Source organism: Piliocolobus tephrosceles, chromosome 8 (genome assembly GCF_002776525.5).
Source record: "Piliocolobus tephrosceles isolate RC106 chromosome 8, ASM277652v3, whole genome shotgun sequence".
In the NCBI taxonomy this organism is placed as follows: Eukaryota; Metazoa; Chordata; class Mammalia; order Primates; family Cercopithecidae; genus Piliocolobus; species Piliocolobus tephrosceles.
Genome location: NC_045441.1, coordinates 142,171,528 through 142,197,267, shown reverse-complemented (window position 1 = coordinate 142,197,267; position 25,740 = coordinate 142,171,528). Strand labels below are relative to the sequence as shown.

Sequence of the window (25,740 nt, the reverse complement as noted above, 5' to 3'; positions counted from 1 at the left end):
GTGTTAGCCAGGATGGTCTCGATCTCCTGACCTCGTGATCCGCCCGTCTCGGCCTCCCAAAGTGCTGGGATTACAGGCTTGAGCCACCGCACCCGGCCGAAATCTGCATTTTTTAATGGGCCATGGACATGTTTAAAGTGTTCCCAGTCCTATAAATCCTGCAAGGCAGATTATGAAATGGACCCATGCCTAGCCACTGTTTCCTGCAAAGATGGGATTAATCAATATTTCAAGAGGAGTCTAGTTATAAGGGTGATGATTTTATGAGAGGATGTTGAACAACTAGCAAGTAGAGAAATGACAACCTAAGTATCACACCACTGGGACACATGGTGACAACTCTCAGAAAACTGTGACCTTAGAATTTTTGGAACCCATTTTGAGAGGGCCAATTCCCTCAAAATCTATGCTACAATGCTCCTGTTTAGAACCAGCACCAAGCATTGTTACCAAGTGACCAATCTGATGCCAATTACCCTCAGACAGAGGAAAAATATTGCATTGCTAAAGGCTACACTCCTAAAAATGCTCTTCCCAACAGGCTTCAATAATAGAAGCTTTGGCCAGGCGAGGTGGCTTACAGCACTTTGTGGGGCAGAGGCGGGCAGATCACCTGAGGTCAGGAGTTTGAGACCAGCCTGACCAACATGGCAAAACCCCATCTCTATTAAAAATACAAAAATTAGCTGAGTGTGATAGTACATGCCTGTAATCCTAGCTACTTGGGAGGCTGAGGTAAGAGAACTGCTTGAACCTGGGAGGCAGAGGCTGCAGTGAGCTGAGACTGTGCCACTACATTCCAGCCTGGGAGACACAGTGAGACTCCATCTCAGAAGAAAAAATAATAATAATAGAAGTTTGTGTCCCACACGAGCCCTCATGACTTGCCTAAAAACCTCAACGAGCCTCTGCTCACCTGTGCTAATTATAAGTAGAGCATCGTCACTGGAATGCCATTCTACTTTATTCAACCGAATCAGCAAAATGCTTAAATGCCTGAAAGAGAACTCTTACTGTGGAAAGTTCACGTTCAGATGTTTTATCCAACGTAGAAAAGAGAAGATAATAGTTCTGAAAAGATCCTAGCTCACCACACCATAGATATATCAACCAGTGAGCAAAGGCCTAAAACCAGTGTCAGTGAGCACAAAGAAAAACTCCAGCTTTCCCTATACAGGGAACTCAAGACTGCCACGTTCATTCAAAACCAACAACAATCAACAGTGGGATTCTCAAGTATCAACATGGCTTGCAGACCTCAGATGCTTTGTGTCCTATGTCTGAACCTCCTCTGATACTGCTCTAGTCAACAAGCGCCTGCCCAGCCCTCACTTACCCACCACATACTGGTGGAGCTGCCAACGCACACACGAAGGAAGGGGGAGATGCCAAGGGTCACAGGACAGTCCCCAAGATGTTTAGTCTTTAATCTTTACCCATCTTCATTAAGCAACTCAATGTCTGAAGAAAGCTCATATGGACAGAGTAGGGGAATTCAGCACGAAGCAACACACTTCTGATAACATTTCCCGTTAACCTCAGAACCTATTGCAAGAGTATATACCTCCGCTAAACAAGTAGGATATCAACCAAATAGCAATAAAGGAAGATTAGGTTGAAAAGAAAGTGCACATCAGCCTCCCTTGGAACTCTCAAATGTAGATTTTATGGGAAAAATAACAGCTATTTTTTAAAAGAGAATTTTTGTTCTGAGCAAGTAAAAAATATTTCTTAGTATATTAAATTACAGATTGAATATGGCATGGTTAGTCTGTGAATTCTCACAATATTAGAAGTTATGAAATAGACGCGTCTCAAGAATTAAAATAGAAGTGCTAAACCGGCCAGGCATGATGGTTCACATCTGTAATCCCAGCACTTTGGGAGGCCAAGGCAGGTGGATCACCTGAGGTCAGTGGTTCAAGACCAGACTGACCAACATGATGAAACCCCATCTCCATTAAGAATATGAAAATTAGGCTGGGTGCAGTGGCTCGAGCCTGTAATCCCAGCACTTTGGGAGGCTGAGGCAGGCGGATCACCTGAGGTCAGAAGTTCAAGACCAGCCTGACCAACATAGTGAAACCCAGTCTCTACTAAAAATACAAAAATTAGCCAGACGGGGTGGCACACCTATAATCCCAGCTACTCGGGAGGCTGAGGCAGGAGAATCACTTGAACCCAGGAGGCAGAGGCTGCAGTGAGCTGAGATTGTGCCACCACACTCCAGCCTGGGTGACAGAGTAAGACTTTGTCTCAAAGAAAGAAGAAGAAGAAAAAAAAAAAAAAAAGCCAGGCATGGTAGTACACACCTGTAGTCCCCAGCTACTCGGGAGGCTGAGGCGGGAGAATTGCTAGAACCCGGGAGGGGGAGGTTCCAGTGAGCTGAGATTGCGCTACTGCACTGCACTCCAGCCTGGGTGACAGAGTGAGACTCTGTCTCAGAAAAAAAGAAAAAGAAAAAAAGTTCTAAACTGATTCCACCTATGGTATTTCTTTTACCCATTTACTAAAACAAAACAAGATCAGATAGTATGCCGGTGCATCTGCCTTCTCCTAATCCTCTAGCTGTACTCAGAAATAAATTCCTAAAGCAATGTGCAAGGAATAAAACATTTTTTAAAGATTTTATAAGAACATACTTTCAACTAAGCAATGTGGCATGGCAAGGATGAGCCGGGAGGCTGTTGTCACCGTTCTTGTAGGACTCCTAGTGAGACAACAGGCTGCAGGTCCAGAACAATCACACAATGTGGATATCAGTGAGCAGGGGCTGGATTAGAAAATAATTTACAGGCATGGCTGGAACTGGATTCGACATTTCCATGACCATTTGGGCAGTGCCAAGTGTCTGTCTTTCTCTTTTTAAAATATCAAACCTCAAATGCGAGTCCAAACAGCTCAGAGATCTTTGAGTCCCCTGAAATGAGATCTGCTGTCTGTATGTGGATTCAGTGCTACTGCAAAGTATAAAACATTCTGCCACTTTTTGTAGCTATCAGATGTGTGGCAACTCAGCTGTCAGTAATAGGAGTAAATCATTCAGTCCTCATCTTGAATGTAAAATATCACCTGAATTTCAATCAAGTTGTGAGTGCAAAGAATTTGCCAGTCATCTAAACCAAGAGAGGCTGTGATTAGCAAGAGTCTTCCAAAGCAACTTGAAAGATTAGGGATGGGTAAGTCCTAAATGATCACTCAACTGAAGCCACAGGGATTTCCTTGGAACATGAAAATTCAAATAAGTTACACAGCAGGCTGTGGAGCCATAATTATCAGCTTAAGAGTTGATAAGAACATTTAAAGTTTGAGTAAGTGCGCATCTTATTGTTTTCTTGGGCCAACAGATAACTCTGAAAATATGGGTTGCTGTAGAATTCTCTAGGTTCAGTTCACCTTGCTCCAATTACACTTGTTAACATTAGACACAGGGAAAGGGATGCAGTGAGTATCACACGGAATATCCTTATTCAGAACAGAAGTGAGAAATGTAACTAGCAATCATTTCATTCTTTATTTTCTAAAGTAAAATGCAGAGAGGGGTTGGGGGAGGGCAAAGAACATAAGGTTTCTAATAAAGATGTAATATGAAGATTTAGCTCTTTCATGCCATGCCATGTAAGTTATGAGTAGAAACTTATTTGGCAGTAGATTGATGTAATGAGTCAATAATGTTGCCTTATCAGTATAATTAACTTCAATCCTTAACCTCAGCCTCAGCCCTAAATGTACAGATTTCCCTAGCACATGATGGCATCACATAAGTTAGGAATGATGGATATGGGTGGGCATTTAATTAAAAAGCATTACTCTGTACATGTTTCTATCCTGTTTATGCAAGAAATTATGCTGAACAACACAATGGCTAAAAAGAGTGGGAAAAATGAGGAAAACAGATGCATTTCATAAACAAGCTATTAGGTCAGTCAGAGAACCCACGGACCGAGGACTGAGAACGGCCCCTAGATGGGGGCTTGTCATATCGGGAGTGGGGAGGGGTCCTGAAGAGTAAGCCCCTCTATGTGGCTATTACTTTCTGGCGAGGCATCGATTACTTTCCGGCGAGGTGTTGATTACTTTCCGGGGAGGTGTCTTGAACCGAGAGGCTCACACCTCCGTCCAGAGTCAAGTCCTGAACCCACAGCGCTCCTCTCTGCCAGGCAACAGGTGTCTGCCGTGGGTGTGGTTAAACCAGCTGGGTATTTGTTCAATTAATGTAAAATTTTCACTTATTGCCTGTTTTGCTTCAAGCAGGATCTCAAAATGCACCACCACCTGGGTTCTCCCAAAGGTGCCTTCCCACCCCCCATCACTTGGACCCAACCCGCTTTTGTAAACAACTCTGGACCTTGCCCCTGAAAGAATTTCTGCAATTCTTACGGAACCCTCAAAAGTAGCATCTGCAAATCTGCAGAACCTTCAAAAGTAGAGTGCCAGCCAGCAACTTAAAATAAGGGACCCTGGGAGGATTCTTCTCAAACCATGACCTAATGGGTTAAAATAAACACGCGCAGTCACACAAACAGTTTCAACAGAACAAGATGGCAACCCTCTCGTCCTCGCCAGAGACTCCAGCGCCCTGACCCCTCGGCCCCGTGCCCCGGGCTAACGTGACCCCGAGAGCAGGCGCGCCCAGGCCGCGCGGATCAGCGGGGAGCGGCAAGGCGGGTGGGCTCGCTGGGGAGGCGGATCGCCGGGTCCTCCGGTTAGAAAGTTATCCTTGCAGAGCTGCCCCCTGGCCAGCAGCCCTGAGCCTTCCTCGGACCAGCCGCGTTTCCAGGCGCGCGGCCCTCCCGGGGGGCGAAGTGCCCCTGACCTCCTCCCGCACAGTCAAGCTTTTGGGGGAGTCAGCGTCCCCAGCCCGGGGAGCAGGGTCCCGCCTGGCGGCGGCGGCTAGAGCGGAGCGGAGCGGAGCGACTGGCGCCTGCCCCGAGAGCACCGAAGACTCCGCAAACCCAACAGGTCTCGAGCTCCGGGGACTCACAGCCCCGAGGCGGGCGCGGGCGCCCAGGGCCCAGTGGCCCTTCCCTGGCCGAAGTGACCACCTCTCCCCGCGTTTCCCCAGAAGAGCCCTGGAGGTCTGCTTGGGGCTTGGACCGACCTGCAGCCAGCGAGGGCTCCCTGCTGCCCCCTCCTCCCCTCCCACGCTCAATCTCGCGCCCAAAACACAAAGCCACACGCCCGAAGGAGAGGGGCCGCGGAACCGCAAAGTTGCAATTTGCAAAGAAATGCCTGCTCCTCCGCATCCCGGCGCCGCTGGGTGGGCTCAGGCGGGACGTGGGGGAAGCGCCGCCGCGCGCGGGCTTGGGGTCGCTGTCCTTCCAGGGAGGTTCGGGACTCAGAAGGACAGACCTCCCCCAGCATCGCTCCTCACGGCGGGTCCCCCGGACCCAGCGCGCAACCTGCCCGCGGCACTCACCATCACGTTCCCCTGCATCTTAGCGGTCTTGATCATGGCCTTTTCCTTCATTTTGCCCCAAGTCCGAACCCGACTTCTGGTCCAGGGAAGAGAAACTTAATCCATTGTCCTGGTGAGGATTAAAGTAGATTGGACTGGCCGAAGACTGGATGGAAACGGGTTTTTGAAGAGAAAAAAAATCTTCCAGGTCTTCAGTTTTCTCACCTCCGCTCACCCCTGCCCGTCTCTTTACCCAGCGGATCCCAATAGCAATCAACTCTTTTTGACCGCTACCAATAAAGAAAGAAAGAAAAAAAGCCTGGCTGGAGGGTGGGTGTTGCTTTAAACAAAAAGCCAGGAGCCAGGGAGGGAGGAAGAGGCTGCGAGCCCAGCTAGCTAGGGCGAGAGGCAGCTTCGACTGCGCGCGTGTCCACCGAGCTCGGCGCCAGCACACTGCGAGCAAGAGCGCGGCGGCACGCACTGGGGGAGCCCTTGGGGACGCCGGCGGCTCGGTCCCAGCTCCGGGGGCTCCTCCAGCAGGCAGTGCGGGGTGCAGCGGTCGCCGCTCTGGTCCCTAAGGGCGGAGACCCGGGCGGGCGGCGACGCCAGGGGCGGCGTGTGTGTGTGTGTGTGTGTGTGTGTCTGTGTGTGTGTCTGTGTGCGCGCGCGCGCGCGCTGGGTATTCTGTCTGAACTGAGCTGGACTGGGAAGCCAGGAGCTGCATCAAGGTTAAGCGAGCCCAAACTGTTTGGGTAACCAGGGCAGCCCCTCCCCAGACCCCCTCCTCGGGTAGACGCCCACTCCGCGCCGGACTGGGTGCGCGCGCGGCGCACTCACGCTCGGTTCCACAAACAAGCACTACGGTGATTGCCGCGGGTGGAGCCGCCGCCCGCAGCCGGGTGTTAACTATTGATCGGCCGCGCCCGCGAGAGAAGGGAGAGGCCGGGAAGAGCCAGACGCTGCTGTGCACGTCGCCGGCAAGTCTGCCGAGGGAGCGGAGGGGAAGTGGGGGTAGGCTGGGGATGGCAGCTTATAAATAATGTTGTAACAGGTTACTATGGGACACACGTCGCATCTCCATGGTTGCACTCCGGTTTGGCCTCTGCATCCTCCGCCGCGGCAGTTCCAGGGCGCAGAGGAGCTTGCCTTGAATGGCAGCGCCCGACTCCTAGCGCGGGTGGCACGGCCGCTCTCCCCGCCTCACACCTGGCTTCCCGGGCTCCACTTCCCTCCGGGCGTCCGCCCCAGCCGCGTCCCTGGGCGGCTTTGTTTCTTTGGCTCCCTCTTGTCTGCCTGCAGGGATCTGACCCCAAAGACCTGCTACAGTCCAGCCTGGCGCTGAGGGCTCTCCCTAGCCCTGGAACCCCAGCATTGGCCAGGGCCAAATACTAGCGTCCATTTCCCTAACCTCCACCCCAAGAGGCGGGTTGACCAGTGACCGCGACCTGGGTTCCCTTCTCCTCTTGCTACCCCTGAGCGCTGTTCCCATCAATCACTCGTTCACAGCCGCGGTTTCTTCCGTGGACCACACATGGATGCGAGCTCCCAAGAGCGCGTGCAGTGGTTGGTCAAATTTATATGCAGACCCACCCAGACCACTTCAAAAACCAGATTGAGAGCTGATAGACACATCAGGCTGTGTGTGTGTGTGTGTGTGTGTAAGCGCGTGCCAGAGCCTGAGGGGAGGGGCATGGCGGGAACAAGAGCCTGGGAGGGGTTTGGAAAGCTTTTCCATTATTTACATTCACAAAAAAACTCCGTTTGTAAAAAAGAATTAAGAGGTCACTTTCGAGCTCACAAAGAAGCAGATGATTCTAAGTAATTGCAACAGTAATTACATGTAAGTTACCCACAATGCCCACCTGCAAGCATGAATGATACATTATGTATTAATATATGTATATTATATGCAAAAACATGTTAGTACATATGCACGAGCAGTTGGTTACAAGTGTAAACTAATGATTTGGGCTTGAGAGAGGTAAGTGGAAGAAATAGGTAAACCAAAGCAGAATGCTTGAAAGAGTCACTTTTAAAGTAATGTGGATCAGGCTTTGCTAGAAAGTGGTAGGTGCACTTCAGGTTCTAGAAGCACTCTTCTCTGGTGGGATTTGTCTTACTGTGTTCTAGCTGCGACAACAAAATACAGTCAAATGGGTGGGTTATAAACAACAGGAATTGATTTCTCACAGTTGGAAGGTTGGAAGTCCAAGACCAAGGTGCCAGCAGACGCTTTGTATGGTGAGAATCTGATTTCTGGTTCACAGATGGTGCCTTCTCACTGTGCATCACACGGTGTGAGGAAAGGCACCTCCCTAGGGTTCCTTTTATCAGGGTGATGGCTCCTCCCTCATCACCTCATCACCTCCCAAAGTCCTCACCCCCTGACACCATCACCCTGAGGTTAGGTTTCACATATGAATTCTGGAAAAGGGAGAGACAAAAATTCAGACAACAGCAGACTGCTCAATCACAACTTTTCTCTAGAAGGGAACACTTAAGAGTACAGGTCACTTACACTGTTGAATGTCAGGATAAATCCAGTTGTGTGTGGACAGAAAATATCAGCAATCTAAATCTGATTGTAAGCAGGATTAAAATGGTTCTTTTCCTTCTTCCTTTGAAGGAGCATTCGTTCATCTAGAATTTTCCTCCCTCTCTTTCCCACCAAGCATGGGACTCCAAACTGCTCCCCACAACCTGCCTTTTCCCATCCCATCACCATGTGATGGAGAGAGGAAAAATCAAGAAAACAAACATACACACACACACACACACACACACACACACACACACACATATATTTGTTTTGAGACGGAGTCTCGCTCTGTCACTAGGCTGGAGTGCAGTGGTGAGACCTCCACCTCCCGGGTTCAAGTGATTCTCCTGCCTCAGCCTCCTAAGTAGCTGGGACTACAGGCACCTGCCACCACGCCGAGCTAATTTTTGTATTTTTAGTAGAGATGGGGCTTTGCCATATTGGTCAGACTGGTCTCAAACTCCTGACCTCAGGTGACCCACCCACCTCGGCCTCCCCAAAGTGCTGGAATTACAGCTGTGAGCCACTGTACCTGGCTGACAAACATATTTTTTAACCTTCTATTTTTTATAGTTTCCTTCAAATTATCCCTGGAAATGGGAAGTGGAATCATATGGATTAAACCTTTATGTTAAGAAACAAATAACCCTGTTAGCAGACACATTTTCTCCTAACACTTAACCAACAGCTTTCAGTCCTGCTACTTGTCAGAGGTGCTGTGTTCTGCTCCTCCTGCCCAGCTTCTGACCCAGAGCCCTGCAGAAAGGATAATGCTGAAAAGCAGGCATAGGAAGAAACACTGCACAGAATAAAACAGCAAAGCAATCCTGAATATTCAGGTAATGCCTGTTCATTCTTTGCAGTTTGTCTGCCTTGAGCCACTGCCATATGGAATATTGGAGAGGAAAAGAATGAGGATAAGAGGTCTCTGTAAGAAAGACGGGGCCAGGCGTGGTGGCTCATGCCTGTAATCCCAGCCCTTTGGGAGGCCGAGGTGGGTGGATCACCTGAGGTCAGGAGTTCAAGACCAGCCTGGCCAACATGGTGAAATCCCGTCTCTACTAAAAATACAAAAATTAGCTGGGCTTGATGGTGGACACCTGTAATCCAAGCTACTCGGGAGGCTGAGGCAGAAGAATCGCTTGAACCCAGGAGATGGAGGTTGCGGTGAGCTGAGTTCGTGCTATTGCACTCCAGCCTGGACAACAAGAGTGAAACTCTGTCTCAAAAAAAAAAAAAAAAAAAAAAAAAAGAAAAGAAAAGAAAGAAAAAGAAGGAAAGCAAGTGTAAGGAAAAAGTGCTTAACATAGGATAGTTCTCAATTTCTGTATTAACCTTGGGTATTAAAATTTCTGAGAAAATTCAGTTAGGAACCATTTGAAGACAGCATCACCATCAGAAGCTCACTTCCCATCCCATCCTCAAAATGACTTTTTCTTGTGCTATTGCATTCACAAACAGGGATGCAAAAGTGGTCCTGTATCTATCAACAGTTTCGGCTCTTTTCTGTCTAGGTTTTGTAGCGGTATTTCCTGTTTTTGTTAGTTTTTTTTTTTTTTTTTTTTTTTCCACCCAGATCACAGGAGTAGTAGGTTTACCTTATGATTCTCACCACACTGTTTCTGTTAGGTTTGGGAACATAGAATCTGCCGTGTTTCACAGCACCTAAATCCCATAGAATCTGTGATGTTTCACAGCACCTACATCTCATAGAATCTGCCATGTTTTTCAGCACCCAAGCCCCATAGGATCTGCCGTGTTTGGGAGCACCTAAGTCCCATGGGATCTGCCATATTTCACAGCACCTATCCCATTTACCTTTGCCTAGTGTTGACTCCTGGCATCTGTTTAATTCTGGCAGGCTCTGTCCACACCTACCACAATGCAGCCATTGCTGGTGTCGATCCTTTTGCTCCATCCTCAATTTATGTACTGTTGGCATTAGCAACTGCTTTGATTAAAGTGGCTTTAGGTTGAGACTTTTGGCAAAATGTTCAGTTACACCTTTGATATCAGGAAATATTTACAACACAGGAACGGATTCCTCATGTCACTTTATCAGCGTTCTTTTCGTGTTACTGATTACTAGAAGTTTAACTACATTAATATATTTACCTAGAAGAACTTCAACATAAGGAAACTCAACGTGTAAAATTCCCAATTTGTAAAAGCGACAGTCAAGGTGACATAAGAAAAGAGAGTAAAACTATTCTTTTACACAGATTAGTTCATTACTGATGTTCTTTAAAATGTGAGCCGTCCTATTTCACTGAAGGCATTATTCATTTCATACAATTTAATTTACCCATAAATGTTCAGGAAGAGATCTACTAGAAAAAGTGTGAGATGCGTCAGCATTTCTTTTACAAAATACACAGGTATGATCATAATGGTTTGGAGAAAGCATATAACGAGTGTTTTTACCTTCTCTCAATTATCCATTCAGAATTTCGACAAATTAACTTAAAATATGTTGAGAGACTAATGATATGCCAAGCTTGATGACATGTGATAGATTTTATTATAGAAAACAGTCCTTGTCCTTGAGGATTTCACAGTGTCTGGTGGGTGACGCCCAAAATAACAATATGGACAACAACAAAAATAACTGTACAAATATGATACAGGAATACAGATGGCAGGACTCCTGGGGTCTTTAGGCAAATATGAAAGAAAGCTAAAGCAAGTGATGACAGCTGAGATACATCTCATAGGAGCAATGCAAATTTAGCCATTAGGACCTGGAGCCAGGGAAAATGAATGCCTAGAGAGGGATGGCCTGAGTAGTTCAGTACACTACCACCTGGAAGCAGAGCTGGGTGATGGAAATGAGGGTAAGGACACGTGGAGACCAGCAGTGAGAGCCATGTGAACCGTGTCCTACAAAAACGGGAATGTTGCAGCCAAGGCTCCCAGGTGGACATTGATGTAGTGTGATCCATACTTTAAAATCAAATCCACCCTCCAAAGCAAGGAGACAGGAGGACAGGCAAGGCAGCTAGGAAGCTCCTGAACTAATTTTGGGTTGGAATGACAAGGATATCATTTGGGTAGGTAGTGAGGATTAGAGAAGAGCCATTTATAGATCATCCATGCAAAACTATTAAGTCCAATGTCAACCCTGCTCAGAGATGACCCGTTTCCCCACTGACCCTTTGCAACCAAGAGATGGAAACAGAATTTAATCTCACCTCAGTGCTAATGTTATATTACAAGGGCTATGTTGGCCATTAAATCAATCATAGCTAGAATTGCACATCTAACAACTTATCACACATATTTACTTGTTGGCATGGCTGCCTCTGCATCCCAACTTGAAGGCATATGCCTGCACGTTCGTCTGTGGGTTCTGCTACTTTCACACTGTGACTGATGAGTAGTAGATTGTTTAATTTATGTTTCTGGAACAAATGAAGCAATGAATGCGAGGATATTTATGCTGCTGCCTCTTCTGCTATACTTTCAACCAAGAATTGACGTATTAAATTTAAAAATAAATATCTTCTTTAAACCCAGGCACATTGGCCTATTAATGAAGCATGTATCCAAGAAATTCCAAGTGTACACACAAACAAACCTCCAAAATTAATTAAAAGACTGTTATCTTTGGCAACGTTTCACTTTCCCAGAGTAGACTAAGAGTCAGAGAAATGATTTCGGTTCATGTCTATCTCGTACTTGCTCAATTTAACAGGAACCTCTCAGGAATGAGGTAATTCTGACTAAAGTCATTACAACATACTGGTCTCCTGTTTCAGGTAATAGACTGTATTTCAGGTTCATCTCAGATATGAACCAAAATACACAGGGATCCAGCTCAGTGTCTCTTCTCTCACTGCATACTTGTCTCTGAGCATTAACAAGTGTGTTCAGCTACAGACCCAATTTACAAGAGGAGGAACAGAGGATGGAATCTGGATGTCATATCCACAGCCATGTCCCATGTCACATGTTGGTGTAGGCCAATACCACAACTATTTTAACTCTTCAGTTTCCTACTCTAACAGACCGATTAAGGCCTCTTGACTCAAGCAGTATCTTGTTGGTATTCAATACTATCTTAAGAAGTGTAAGAAGTATGAAACAATTGTTGGGCTCTTTTATACATGAGAATATCTTTGTATAGAAATGTTGTAACTAAACAAGTTATTGGAAAAGATAAGCAGTTAAGTTTGAGCAATGTGAAATTACATATCTATTTTACAGAATCAGTGAAGCACATTATATATTTTAGAGTTCTTGTAGAGTCTTTTATAGAAGAGCAATGGTCAAACACTTATAAACTGAAAGCGATAGACATACAAAACACATTTAAACAAAGGAAGGGCTTTTAGTTTGCTTATGATAAAACTTATATGTAACAAATGCTCATATCACAGATGGCATAAAATTATAATATTTGAACATCAGCAGTTCAAGAAAAGCAGTTTTGTGACACATTCATAAATAAACCTTGTTAATTTTCCTATAAGGTAGTACAGTTGTTGATAAGTCAAAAATCTGTGTATATTTATTTCAAAAGAAGGAAAAATTTAGAAGGCCATAGCTTTTTAAAATTTAATTATTATGTGTCTACCAACATAGCAGGGACTTTTGGACCCATCCCTATAAAATATGTATAAAACTCTTCCTCCAATGAGGTTATAAATTAAACTATATCGACTAGGAAATTCCTATTAAAATGACCCATGAAATAGTATTATTAAACTAGAATACAAAAAGGACTTCACTATTAAATATAGGAATTAATTGTTTACAACGAGCTATAGAAAAGAGAAACATGTGGTTAAATGACTTTTTAAGAGGTGTTTTTTACCGGGTGCAGTGACTCATGCCTGTAATCCCAGCACTTTGAGGCCAAGGCGGGTGGTTCACCTGAGGTCAGGAGTTCAAGACCAGCCTGACCAATGTGGTGAAACCTCATCTCTACTAAAAATACAAAAATTAGCCAACTGTGGTGTCGTGCACTTGTAGTCCCAGCTACTCAGGAGGCTGAGACAGGAGAATGGCTTGAACCCAGGAGGCAGAGGTTGCAGTGAGCCAAGATGGCACCACTGCATTCCAGTCTGGGAGGCACAACGAGACTCCATCTCAAAATAAATAAATAAACAAACAAATAAATAAATAAAAGGTATTTTGGAGTTAGAAAAGCTTGGGCTGGTATTTTAAGCATATTTTAAGCATAGCTCTTTCTCCCTATACCCCCAACATCCACACAATTATACATTCCTGCAACTTCCCTACCACCAACACTCAGACCCACTTCTCTCTGCTGGACAATTGCTGGTAATTCTTTCTTCATCCACTCACATCTACTTTTTTTTCCCTTCTCCAGTGCATTCATCTGGAAATATCTGAAGTACATATCTTATCACTTCACCACCCTCTCCACAGCTAAACTCCTTCTCTGGCGTTCATTGCTGTTAGGGAAGCATCCAAGTTTCAGGACCTTGGAGAGGTGCCGCCATTACTTCTTTTTCTAGCTTCTTTTTTTTTCTTTTTCCGTTGTCTTTTCTTTCTCCCTTCCGCCTTCCTTTTTTCCCATCTCCCCTCCTCCTCTCTTTATTTCTTCACCTCTGTACTCCATTCAAATGGCTTTATTCAATCTTTGTACACAATTCCTGCACAGAGATTTTTTCATGCTATTTTCTTTACCTTAAATACTCTCCCCTTCCTTCTGTCTTTTAATATAAAAATAAACCAAAACATCTTGTTGAAGTACCACATTTAGAGAGAAGTGCCTAAGTCATAAGTCTACAACTTAATAACTTATGTCAAAGTGCATACATCCATGTAATCACAACCAGATGGAGACATAGGAGATAAGTGGTGTCTCAAAAGATTTCTTGGTCCATTCTTCTGGTTACAATCCCATTTCTTCTCTGAGAAAATCATTATCCTGACTTCTAACACTAGTCAGTTAGGGAGTGTTTTGAATTCCATATAAATGGAATCAATGTGAATGGTTTCTTTCACTCAGGCTCCCTTGGGAGACTCGGAGACGTTGTATGTAGCTGTAGTCAGCTTCCATCACTGCATGGCACTCCATGGTATGAACATTTCATAATCAATCCATGCTATTGTTGAGTTCATTTGGATTTTTTTGCTTGGTTAGGCACTAACATAAATAATGATGTTATGACCATTGTCATTATAGTCTTGATTTACACATGTAAGAATTTCTGAAGGCTATATATCTAGAAATTTGATAGATTTATTAGAAGGTATATGTTTAGCCTTAGCTGATTTATTAGAACATGGATATTCAGCCTTGTGTAGCCTTACTGATAAACAGAGACTACACAAAATTACTCCCAAACAAGTAGGATGTGAGTGACCTGTTGCTTCACATTCTTCTTCACATTTGATATTGTCAGGTTATATTTTGTTTTATTTCACTTTTGAGTAACATTTCTAATGAGAGTACACGGGTATCTTGCATTGCCTTAAAAACTAATGACAGAGAAAAGGAAAGCTTATATGTGTTTCTTAATAATTTGGATATTTTCTTTCGTGAAGTGCCTGTTAATGTTTTTGCCCATTTGTCATTTGTAGTGTCCAGGATTTATAATATCTTTATTGATTTGTCAAACCTTCTAATATATCCAGGATATGAGTTCTTTGTCAGTTAATAAGCATTGCAAATACTACTTCTTTTTGGCTTCCATTAAAATGATGTTCTTTTTCATTTGGAATAGAGTAATACTTGATTTTTAAAAATTTCAATCTTCCCTGGTGTTTACCTATTTAATTATTTGCTTGAAAAACAACTTTTAGATTTTTGAGTTGTGTCATGCACTTTTTATCTATTTAATTAATAAGATCAGTCATATGTACTATTTTTTCCTATTTTCTTTATGTAATCGTGCATGACATAACAACATTTCAGTCAGCATATGACAGACCACATATACCACAGTAGTCCCAGGAGATGACAATAAAGCTGAAAAATTCCTATTCCTAGTTACATCATCATTGTCCTAACACCATAGCACAAGGCAGTTCTCATGAGTTTTTGGTGATACTGGTATGAACAAACCTATTGCACTGCCACTTGTTTAAAAGTATAGCAATACAACTATGTACAGTACACAATGTTTGATAATAATAAACACAAAATTGTGTTTGTGTCTTAATTTTTAACAAAAAGTTTAAAAAGTAAAAAAAGAAAGAAAATTTGAAGATAGATAAAAGCATGTAGAATAAGAATATAAAGAAAATATCCATACAATTGTACTATTTGTGTCTTAAGCTGTGATTACAAAAGAATCAAATAATTTTTTTAAAAAATTAAAATGTTACAAAGTAAAAAAGTTACAGTAGGCTAACATTAACTTATTATTGAAGAAAGAAAAGTATTTTTCTTTCTTTTTACAAATTTAGTATAGCCTAAGTGTAAAGTGTTGGTAAAGTCTACCGCAGTGTACAGTAATGGCCTAGGCTCTCACATTCACTCACCATTCACTCCCAGACTCACTCAGAGCAACTCCCAGTCTTAGAAGCTCCATTTACGGTAAGTTCCCTACACAGATGTGACATTTTTTATTTTTTATGCCATGATTTTACTGTACCTTTTCTATGTTTAGATATATACATACTTACCATGGTATATCTAAACATAGAAAAGGTATAGTAAAATTATATATTCAGTCCAGCAACATGCTGTACAGGTTGGTAGTATAGGAACTATGCCATACAGGCTAAGCGTGTAGGAAGCTGTACCCTCGAGGTTCATGTAAGTACACTCCTTGATGTTTATACAATGACTAACATCACTGAATGTTGGGTTAATAAAGTATCCTGTCATTAAACAATGTATGACTGTGTGTTATTTGCTGTTCTATTGGGTAAATTATTGAGATGTTAGGTTTTAAAATTGGCACGTTTAATTTCCTTTATAATTTTTATTTTTGGCCAATAAGTTGTTTAGAAGTAATTTACAAACATTTAAGGATGTTTGAGGTATATTTTTAATATTAACTTTTAGCTTTATCTCATTGTAGTTAGAGAAAAAGTACTCAGAATTTCAATCACTATACTTGGTGATACTGTGTGTGTGTGTGATTCGTTTTCAAACATATGGTCAATTCGGGCAATGAATTACATATTGTATAGAATATGATGTATATTCTAAAATGGCAGATGTAGTCTTTCTGTATTTTTCAACTAGATCAAGTTAGTTCATTGTGATTTTCAAATCTACTACATCCTTATTGATTTTTTTTCTTGGATGTTCTTTCAGTTACTCAGGTATGGTAAAATCTAAGACTGTAGATTTGTCTATTTTCCCTCTTAATTCTGTCAATTTTTGCTTTATATATTTTGAAGCTATATTATTAGGTGCCTACCAGTCTAAGATTATAAATTCTTGTCAGATAGACCCTTTAATCCTAATGCAATGACATTATTTGTGTTTAGAAATGTTTCATTTCTTGCCTTTCAGTGTCATTTGCAAAATCATATATGCCAATTTTATTTTGCCTACTCTTGCATGTATTTAACTAACTCTCTTTTTTTCAGGGTTTTTTTTTTTTTTCTGTCCTCATATTTTAGGCAGCTTTTTTTTTGTGAGCTGCCTCTCTTTATTTGCTAATTCAGTCTGACAAATTTGCCTTTTAATCTGAGTATTCAATCCATTTGCATTAATGCAATCACTGACACATTGGCATTCCAATCAATCTTACTAATTTTGTTTGTCCCATTTTTCCTCTTTTGGATTAATTATGTTTATTGATAAATCTTCTTCAAATTAGCCTGTTAATTAAACAATTATTATTATTCTTTCAATGTTTACCCCATAAATTCAAAATATATGCTTAGAATCTTATATTGATAATCATATTAATTTAAATTATTTGACAGTTACAGTATCTACAATTCTTCAGGTAGTAAGGAACTTTGAGTAATCAAATACTATTTAACAAAATCCTGTATTTTGTGCTATTATTTATCATGATTTATATAGGTATTTTTTTCTAATCATTATTTTATATAATCAGTATTCCCTTGGACTTAGTCACATATTTATCATTTACATTCTTCTCTTTCTAAGTTATCTATCTATTTTCATCTGTGATTATGTTTTTTGCATGAAGAATTCTCTCAGTCATTCCTTTACTGGAAGTTTGACAAATTTCCTAGGTTTTTGTTTTTCAAAAAATGTCCTTATATTTTTCCTTTGTTTTGAAGGAGAACTTTACAGTGTATGGAGTTCTGGGTTGGCATTTATTTTCATTCTGCACTTGACAATGTCATGTCTCCATCTTCTGATTTGCACTCTTATACAGTCATTACTAGTATTATTATTTCCCCATAAAGATAACATATATTTTGTCTCTGCCTGCTTTTTAGACTTCCTCTTGTCTTCAGTTTTCAGACATTTTATTGTGATATCCTTAGGTAGCTTTTGTCTGTTTGTTGTAATCTGTCTGAAGTTCATAGCGCAACTTAAATCTGTTGGATTTTTCTGTTACTTTTGAAATGATCTCATCTGTAATAGTTTCCTTTCTATTCTCTCCCGCTTTTCCTCCTGCAACTTCAATTACACCTATACTAGAGGTTTCCAACATCTATTATGCATGTTACACTGTTTTCTACATTTTTCTACTTGTAACCAGATACTGAATTTTTTGTTTGCTCCCTTTTCTTCTCTTCAGCTGCGTTAATTGGTTGTTAAATCCATCGAGTTCTTAATTTCATATCTTATTTTGTTTCCATTCTAATATGTCCATTTGATTTTTAATGGTTTCCAGTTTGTGATATAATTCTACATGTTGGGCTGGGCATGGTGGCTCACACCTGTAATCCCAGCACTCTGGGAGACCTAGGCAGGTGGATCACTTGAGGTCAGCAGTTCAAGAAAAGCCTGGCCAACACAGTGAAATTCTGTCTTTGCTAAAAATACAAAAATTAGCTGGGCATAGTGGCACACACCTGTAATCCCAGCTACTCAGGGGGCTGAGGCAGGAGAATCACTTGAACCTGAGAGGTGGAGGTTACAGTGAGCTGAGATCACGCCACTGCACTCCAGCCTGGGCCACAGAGCAAGACTCCCTCTCAAAAATAAAGAAATAAATAAATAATAAGTCTACATTTTATGATTTAGTTTTACAAACTTGCTAAAGTCCATATCTAATAACTTCTTTCTGGTTCTTCTGTTATTCTAGGGTATGTGTGTATGTGTGTGTGTATTTGTGTTTTTGTGTGTTGCTGTTGCTCTTTGTTGGGTTATTTTTATCTTTCTTGATCATTTTTGGCTCAATACTTCATATTTTCAATACTAGGTGTGAAGATAATTTGAGGCTCTAGATGCTTTGTCTTCCTTCAGAGTGGATTCACTTTTGCTTCTGGCAGGTAGTTAGGAAGAAGGCAAATAGTCTTAATTTAGACAAGAGTTAACAATGTACAGTCTGGGCTTTCGTCCTGAGGAGCAATCCATCTTTAATTATTTTCTTCTAGTATGTAGTCTTTGGGGATTCCAGTTCAAACTCTAGTGTATTTCTCAGGACTTCTACTTTTAGACCCCGAGTCTATAGAGATCCACAACCTGTCAGCTGCCTTGTGCAAATGATGAATGTCACTCCTGTATTTCTCTACCTCTCTGTTCTTCCATCTTTTGGACATGAGGACAGAAGTCTTCATTTCCTTGGCAGTTCAGCAGTGCCTTTGACCTTTTCTGGACGTTCTCGATAGAGGATTTGTTCTATAACAGCAGTCTTCCATTTCCGAGGGCCTTCGACCTTTTCTGGATGTTCTCCATAGCGGATTTGTTCCGTAACAGCAGTCTTCCATTTCCAAGGGCAGTGCTCCCCATCACTGGTCCCTGCTTTACCAAGTTAATGCCTGTTCATCCATTCATCTGTTCACAAGGAAGGCCCTCCAGACTTTCCTGTCGAGGATAAACTATCTTTTAAAAGTCTCACAATTCTGTGTAATTCTATTTTGTATTATTTGCCAAAGTTGCAAAGTTATGTTTATTTATGGAACAGTTAGAATTTTTAAAAATCTCTGCAACTAGATTTTAGGCATTATAAGGGTAGGATTATTGTCTATTTTCATTCATTTTAAATTAGGTAGGCCTCCAATATAGTTTTAAATGGATGAATATATTGTTTAAATGCCACAGACATTGCTACCATTTGGTTTGTTTGGCCCCTCCAAATCTCATGTTGCAATTTGATCCCCAGTGTTGCAGGTGGGGCTTAATGGGAGGTATTTGTGTCATGAGGGCAGATCCCTGGTGAAAAGATTAATGCCCTCCTTGGTAGGGGGGCAGTGAGTTCTCACACATGACTCCCATGGGAGCCGGTTGTTAAAAAGAGCCTGGCACCTCCCCCTCTCTGTTTTGTGTTCTTCCTCACCACATAATTGGCACACACCAGCTTCCCTCCACCTTTCACCGTGAGTGGAAGCAGCCTGAGGCCTCACCAGAAGCAGATGATGGCTCCATGCTGCTTGTACAGCCTGGGCACTGTGAGCCCAATAAACCTCTTTTCCTCATAAATTGCCCAGCTTCAGGTATTTCTTTGTAGCAGTGCAAAATGGACTAAAGACAGCCATCTAGCTGTGGAGTCTGAGAAGGTACCATAAAAGTTCAATTGTAGTTGGTTACTCTATACATAGGTATATGGAAGTCTGTTCAAAACAGCATTTAAAGACCTACACTTTCTTTACAAATAGACAGTATAGATCTCTCTATTTGTTAAATTGCTGAGGACCAGAGCTTTGGTACTGGATTATTTACTGCGGAATCATGGCTCTGCCATGTAGCAGTGCTGTGAGGTCCCCACGCCTCAGTTTCCCGATCTAAGATGATAATGATGATAATGATAGCACCTTGTGGCTCATCATGCTGTATACATGAGTAAATCTAAAATACTAATATACATGGATTAATTTACAAAGAACAGGGCATGGCTAATTGTAAGCATTCAGTATATGTTATCTATCATTTTAAAATTATAAATATACATAAATGTGAAAATTGCTACATCAGTGAGAATTCATCTGGCAACCAGTGGCATATTTACTAAAAATTACATATTTAATACTTGTCCTGATAATTTAACAGTATTTAAATGAGCCAGTTCTTACTGCCATGGCCCATAGTATTACTTAGTATGCTATGAGGCTTACTCTGTTACATACTTGTTTGATTAATTAGAGCAAAGCACCTTCCATAGCAGTATGAACAAGATATAAGTGCACATGTGAAGTACCTGGATGCTTATGAAAATACAGATTTCCAGGCCACACCCTGATCCAGCCTAGCTTCAGGCCTATGAATTTGCATTCTGTACATGCACCCAGTTGATGCTAATACAAATGGTTCTTGAAGACACTTGGAAAAAAAAAAAAAACTGCTGTTTTAAGGCAAAACATTACAGATGGAATGATTGTGGATCCATTAAAAAGAGAATAAAGGGCAAGTGTGAGAAATAAAACAGCATGAGTTTTGAAGGCTGGAAGAATATTAGCACCATTAATGTGGATATTTGCAAGAGAAATTCAGAAAGCATAAAAACTGTGAGAATGACTTTGTCACCCTGCATCCATATTCACAGTGGTCGTTGCTGCAGGGATGAAATTCTTATTCCTGATGAAGTCACAGTGATGAAAAGGTACAAACTGTGGCAAAAAGAAGGTTCATACCGAACCATGGAGTAATGACTCTCTAAACACAGTGTCTAAAATACACTATGTTCGAATAGAAATCTTATTGACCACTTTATATATTGGCAAAGAAGTAAAAGTTAAATAAGAGGTACTTGTGATATGTTTTTATATGTAATTTAATTATGGCCAAATTTTATTCATTAAAATGTCATTTGGACTGTAGCTAAAACCCCAAGCTGTAGTTATTAGTTGACAACTATTATTACAAAAAGGGGAAAGAAACTAAAGCCCCTTTTATTCACACTCTGAAAGCCAAGATTATGGTCTCCTGCCACGAAGGTTATCAGTGAACCTACCATCTTCATTAAAATCTAAAAAATAAATCCCAAACTAACAATATCAACAAAAAATATCTGTGGCTGTTGTTTTGAATGAGTAACCTTATTTTTCTGTATACTCCATCTTATTCTCTAACATTTTGCCAGAAAATACTGCTATCGCTGTCGTCCCTGCCATTTTCCTACATAAGAAAAGGTTTCTCTTTATTCTTTCAGTCCTGTATATATAATAGATGTGTGTGTGTGTGTGTGTGTAAAATACATTTACTACATGTAAGGCACTGGTAAATCGCTTTACGTTTTTCATAGTTGATTTATAATCAGTTCGCTTTACCTTCACATCACCACTGTCAAATATCAGAGACAAGTTATCTGCTACTGCTGATGAGTTTCAGTGGCTGAAAGGTCTTACAGCCAGTTTGGGGACAGGGCTGGGGACACACAGATCTTTTGTCTTCTCCCTGGGCTCTTTTCACTGATCCTGAGATTTAAATTGACAGAAAGGAGCAAAAACCTGAATAACTGTTGATAAACTGCCATCCCTCTCAGTAATCAAGAAGAGTAAAGCCTGCATGTTTAGAGTTGTAAGCCTCATCACGTATCTGTGGCTGAAGCAGACATAACACATACATTATATTTTCCCTGTTAAAAGTGCCCCAAGCACGTGTGTGTGTGTGTGTGTGTGTGTGTGTGTGTGTGTGTGTGTGTATATATTGTTTTTTTTTTGAGATGGAGTCTTGCTCTGTTGCCCAGGCTGGAGTGTAATGGTGTGATCTTGGCTCACTGCAACTTCTGCCTCTTGGGTTCAAGCAATTGTCCCTGCCTCAGCCTCCTGAGTAGCTGGGATTACAGGCGACTGCCACCACGCCCAGCTAATTTTTTGTATTTTTAGTACAGACGGGGTTTCTCCATGTTGGCCAGTCTGGTCTTGAACTCCTGACCTCAGTTGATCCACCTGCCTCAGCCTCTCAAAGTGGTGGGATTAGAAGCATGAGACACCGTGCCCCGCCCTAAGCATATAATTTTTAAAACATAAGTTTGACTCTTGTTTTTCTACAAGGGAGTACCAACTCAAAGCCACAATTAGTTGCCATTTCACAACCACTAAAATTGCTATAATAAAAAAGTCAGATAATAGTAAGTGATGCAAAGACTGTGGAGATATTCGAACCCAAACATTACTGGTAGGACTGTTAAAATGGTGCAGCTGCTGTGGAAAACCGTCCGGCAGTTCCTCAAAATGTCAGACACGGAGTTACCATTTGACTTAGCAATTTCAATCCGGAGTATATACCCAAGAGAAATGAAAATACACACCCAGATCAACACTTGCACACCCACAGATGTTTATAGCAGCATTATTTACAATAGGCAAAAAGGGTAAGTAGCTCAAATGTCCATTGACTGATGAACGGATAGACAAAATACGGTACATCCATACAGTGGAAGATGATTCAGCCTCTAAAGGGAATAAAGTACTGATACATGCCACAACATGGATGAGCTTTGAAAACATGTCATCCTAAGTGAAAGAAGCCAATCACGAAAGACCACATAGTTCATGATTCCTTTTATATGAAACATGCAGACTAGGGAAATGAAAATCTACACAGACAGGAAGCGGCAGCTGCTTGGTCTGGGGAGCAGGAGGAAGGGGTGTGGGGAGTGACTGCTAATATATATAAGGTTTCTTTCTGGAGTGACAAAAATGTTCTAAAATTAAATTCAGTCAACGGGTGTACAACTCTAAAGCATACTGAAAAATCATTGAATTCCACATTGCATTTATTATTTTTTCATTTAAATTTCTTTAGAGATGGGAGTCTTATCCAATTGCTCAGGCTGGATGATTATACATTTTGAATGAGTGAACTTTATGCTATGAAAATTGTATCTCAGCAAAGCTGTTAAAAAAAAAAGACTGAGGAGAAAAAGGGACAAATCTAGAGAGATTTTGCACTTAGAAGGATTTTGTTGTTGTTGTTTTCACTATATTTTAAGTTCTGGGATACATGTTCACAATAGCAGACTTGGAACCAACCCCAATGCCCATCAATGATAGACTGGATAAAGAAAATGTGGTACATGTACACCATGGAATACTATGCAGCCACAAAAAAGGATGAGTTCGTGTCCTTTGCAGGGACATGGATAAAGCTGGAAACCATCACTGTCAGCACTTAGAAGGTTTTTGCATTTTGCTATGCTTTGATGAAATCAACATTGGAAATAAAAGGCAATGCATGATGGGTAGAGTTATATAATAAAGAAAACATGAAAAACTATGTCAAAAGATCAGTTAGCAAGTATACATATATATGTTTTAAGTAGAAATAAAACATTTAAGATAGAATATTATTGAACTAATATATTTCAAGATATATACATCTTCTTATATATCATTTTTCCTATAAACTGTCTGCTCATAATATTTGTCTATTTTTCCCTGTTGGTCTATTTCTTTTCTCACATATTGATTTGCGTGACTTTTTTTGCATTAAGGAAACTGACCCTTGAAGATATTTGCTTTAAACGGTATTATATGTTACTGATTCGTTGTTTAGTTCTAAATTACTTAATGCATACTTTTTATAAATATATTTCAAATATTTCAATGTATTAAAATGGACTTTTATTGAGATAATTGGAGAAACCTAAAATTAAAAAAAAATACTATGAAGGCCACCAAGTCTAGCCTGTTCTTTTCTTGGCAAGCGCAAGCACAGCCTGAGTTTGTATTTTTGAATACATTTAGAAGGAAAAAATAATCTGCCTACTAGGAGAAAAATGTTTCGGCACTATTTAGGTATGATGCCTAAAACAAAATAAAACAAAACAAAAACTAGAAAACCAAACACAGAGTTTAGATGAGAGTTGGCTGAGGCTGTTCAGTAACATCAGCCCACTCTGGGTGATGTGAAGGCGACAGTTAATAATTAACCGCAGTAGGTGTTGTTAAAGGTGACAGGTGAATAACCCTAAAATGTGGAGCTGAGATGTCGGAGTGGAACCTGCCATCAAACCTGACTTTGCTGCTAACAGCGGAGCTGAGATGTCGGAGTGGAACCTGCCATCAGACCTGACTTTGCTGCTAACAGGCCAGTCCATGGCGGTGGCCATATAATTACAGCCATTTGCAATCTCTGACCTTTGGTAGCATAGTAGGAGGTATTAACGGGAACAGAGGCTCTTTTTTGCTTTCTTGTATTTTTAAAATCTCATTTCCTCTTTTCCAGCTGTATTTGTTATAACTACATCCTGGTTTTAAAACAACTTTTGTGCCTCCTCATCTTTCTTTTCCCCTGTTTTTCTCAAGTCCAAGTAGAGCCACATGCTGACTCTGGGAGCCTGGAGTCAGGCCCCACAGGCTCAGGCTCTCACCTTCCACATGGAACTTCCCAAGGATGGTTTGCTCCTTTTGTCCTTAGGACTTTCATATTCTCTGCCATTGCAACAGAAATTGGGGAGTAGCAGTTAATTGACAGCTGTAATCATTAGAGCCATCATCAGAGAGGTTTACCTGGATTGCAACATTCTCAGATTTTTTCCCACAAAGAATTGCTACCACCAAATTGCCCTTTGGGTTACTCCATCTGTCTACATTGAGGAGCTCAATAAATAAGACAGTCTTCGGAAATTCGGTGAATGCTGTCGCAGAGCTTGGCTTTCCTTCCGTTGCCAAGTGTCTCATTAATGAGCAAACATCTCTTTATCTTGGTGCTGGGAAGAAATCTGCGTGACCTGACTAGGTGGTTCTTTTCATCTTCTAGATAATAAACATAGTGTAGCCAACTGCAATTCCCTCGTATCTTTCCAAAAATTGTACCATTGAATATGATAAGAAAGGGAGGATGCATACATAGCTCATCGTAGAGGCCTTCGGGACATGTACATTACTTTCAAACCCAATTCTTGGCTTCTTTGTCCTTCTATTTACCCTTCCTCATAACTTCCCTTCTTATCACATTTGATGGTACAATTTTTGGAAACAAATGCATCTTTTGGATATGCTACATGCATTAGAGACTACAGTATGTCTGAATAAAGAATTGCCATTCATTTATTTTAAGCCATTGGCCAAATATGTCTTACTTAGAGAGTGTAGCGTTGCAGAAAGTTTTCATTTTGAGGCTGAAAGCTGTGTTATCTTAATTTTCAATATTTTTACAGCAGAGACTCTATTTTCATGCATATAAATTATAAATATGTTTATGGTTTGTGATAGCTATTATTATTAACAATATTAAACCCATTGCCTTAAATTTATATTAAAGTCCCGTCTTCTAATATACAAAATTAATTAACCTAAAAGTTTCTAATTGCCTAAATATGATGTAAAAACAAGCATTATCTGTGATAACTGACTGGGAACATTTAGCAAATGGTAAAATGGCTGAAGAGACCATAATTTCCTTGCCTGATATGGGGAATGGTAATAAAAATGCAATTTCACAACACCTGCTACTTCGCTAAGCATCTCAGTAATGCTTTTAAAAATTAACATATTCGTAGGCACAGGGGATTAATTTGTCTCTCCTCTGCTTTGTTTATGTACTAGGTATGTATTTGTGTGTCTCTATGACAAAGGTTAAAATATAAGCTATTTTAGTTGGTGCGAACAGAGAGGCATGAGGTAAAGTATGCTATAAATAGTTTTGATGTCATGGGAACAATTATGTGGGTGTGATTTAAAGGACAACAGGAAGTGCCCACGGCAGGAGGCAGGAAGCATACTCACACTGGGAAGTGAAGGAAAGAGGCATGGGCAAGATTTAGGGGAACCACCCAAGGACAGTGCAGTACCTGGGGCTTGTAATTGGGAAGGCATTCCCCCTTCTAGGCTTGAGGAA

At 41.2% G+C, this 25,740-nt stretch overlaps 1 protein-coding gene across 5 annotated transcripts in view; it reads right to left on the bottom strand.

Moving 5' to 3' along the window:
* DPP6 (dipeptidyl peptidase like 6) overlaps positions 1-25,740 on the bottom strand; it is a 1,140,747-nt gene that overhangs the window by 1,007,252 nt on the left and 107,755 nt on the right. The window contains exon 1 of one of the 5 annotated variants that reach the window (XM_031936099.1): positions 5,420-5,820. The exons of the other annotated variants lie outside the window; for them this stretch is intronic. Coding sequence (XP_031791959.1) covers positions 5,420-5,470 — 51 coding nt within the window. The 5' untranslated portion in view covers positions 5,471-5,820. Of the gene's footprint in view, positions 1-5,419; positions 5,821-25,740 lie in introns of those variants that run through there. 5 annotated transcript variants of the gene reach the window in all.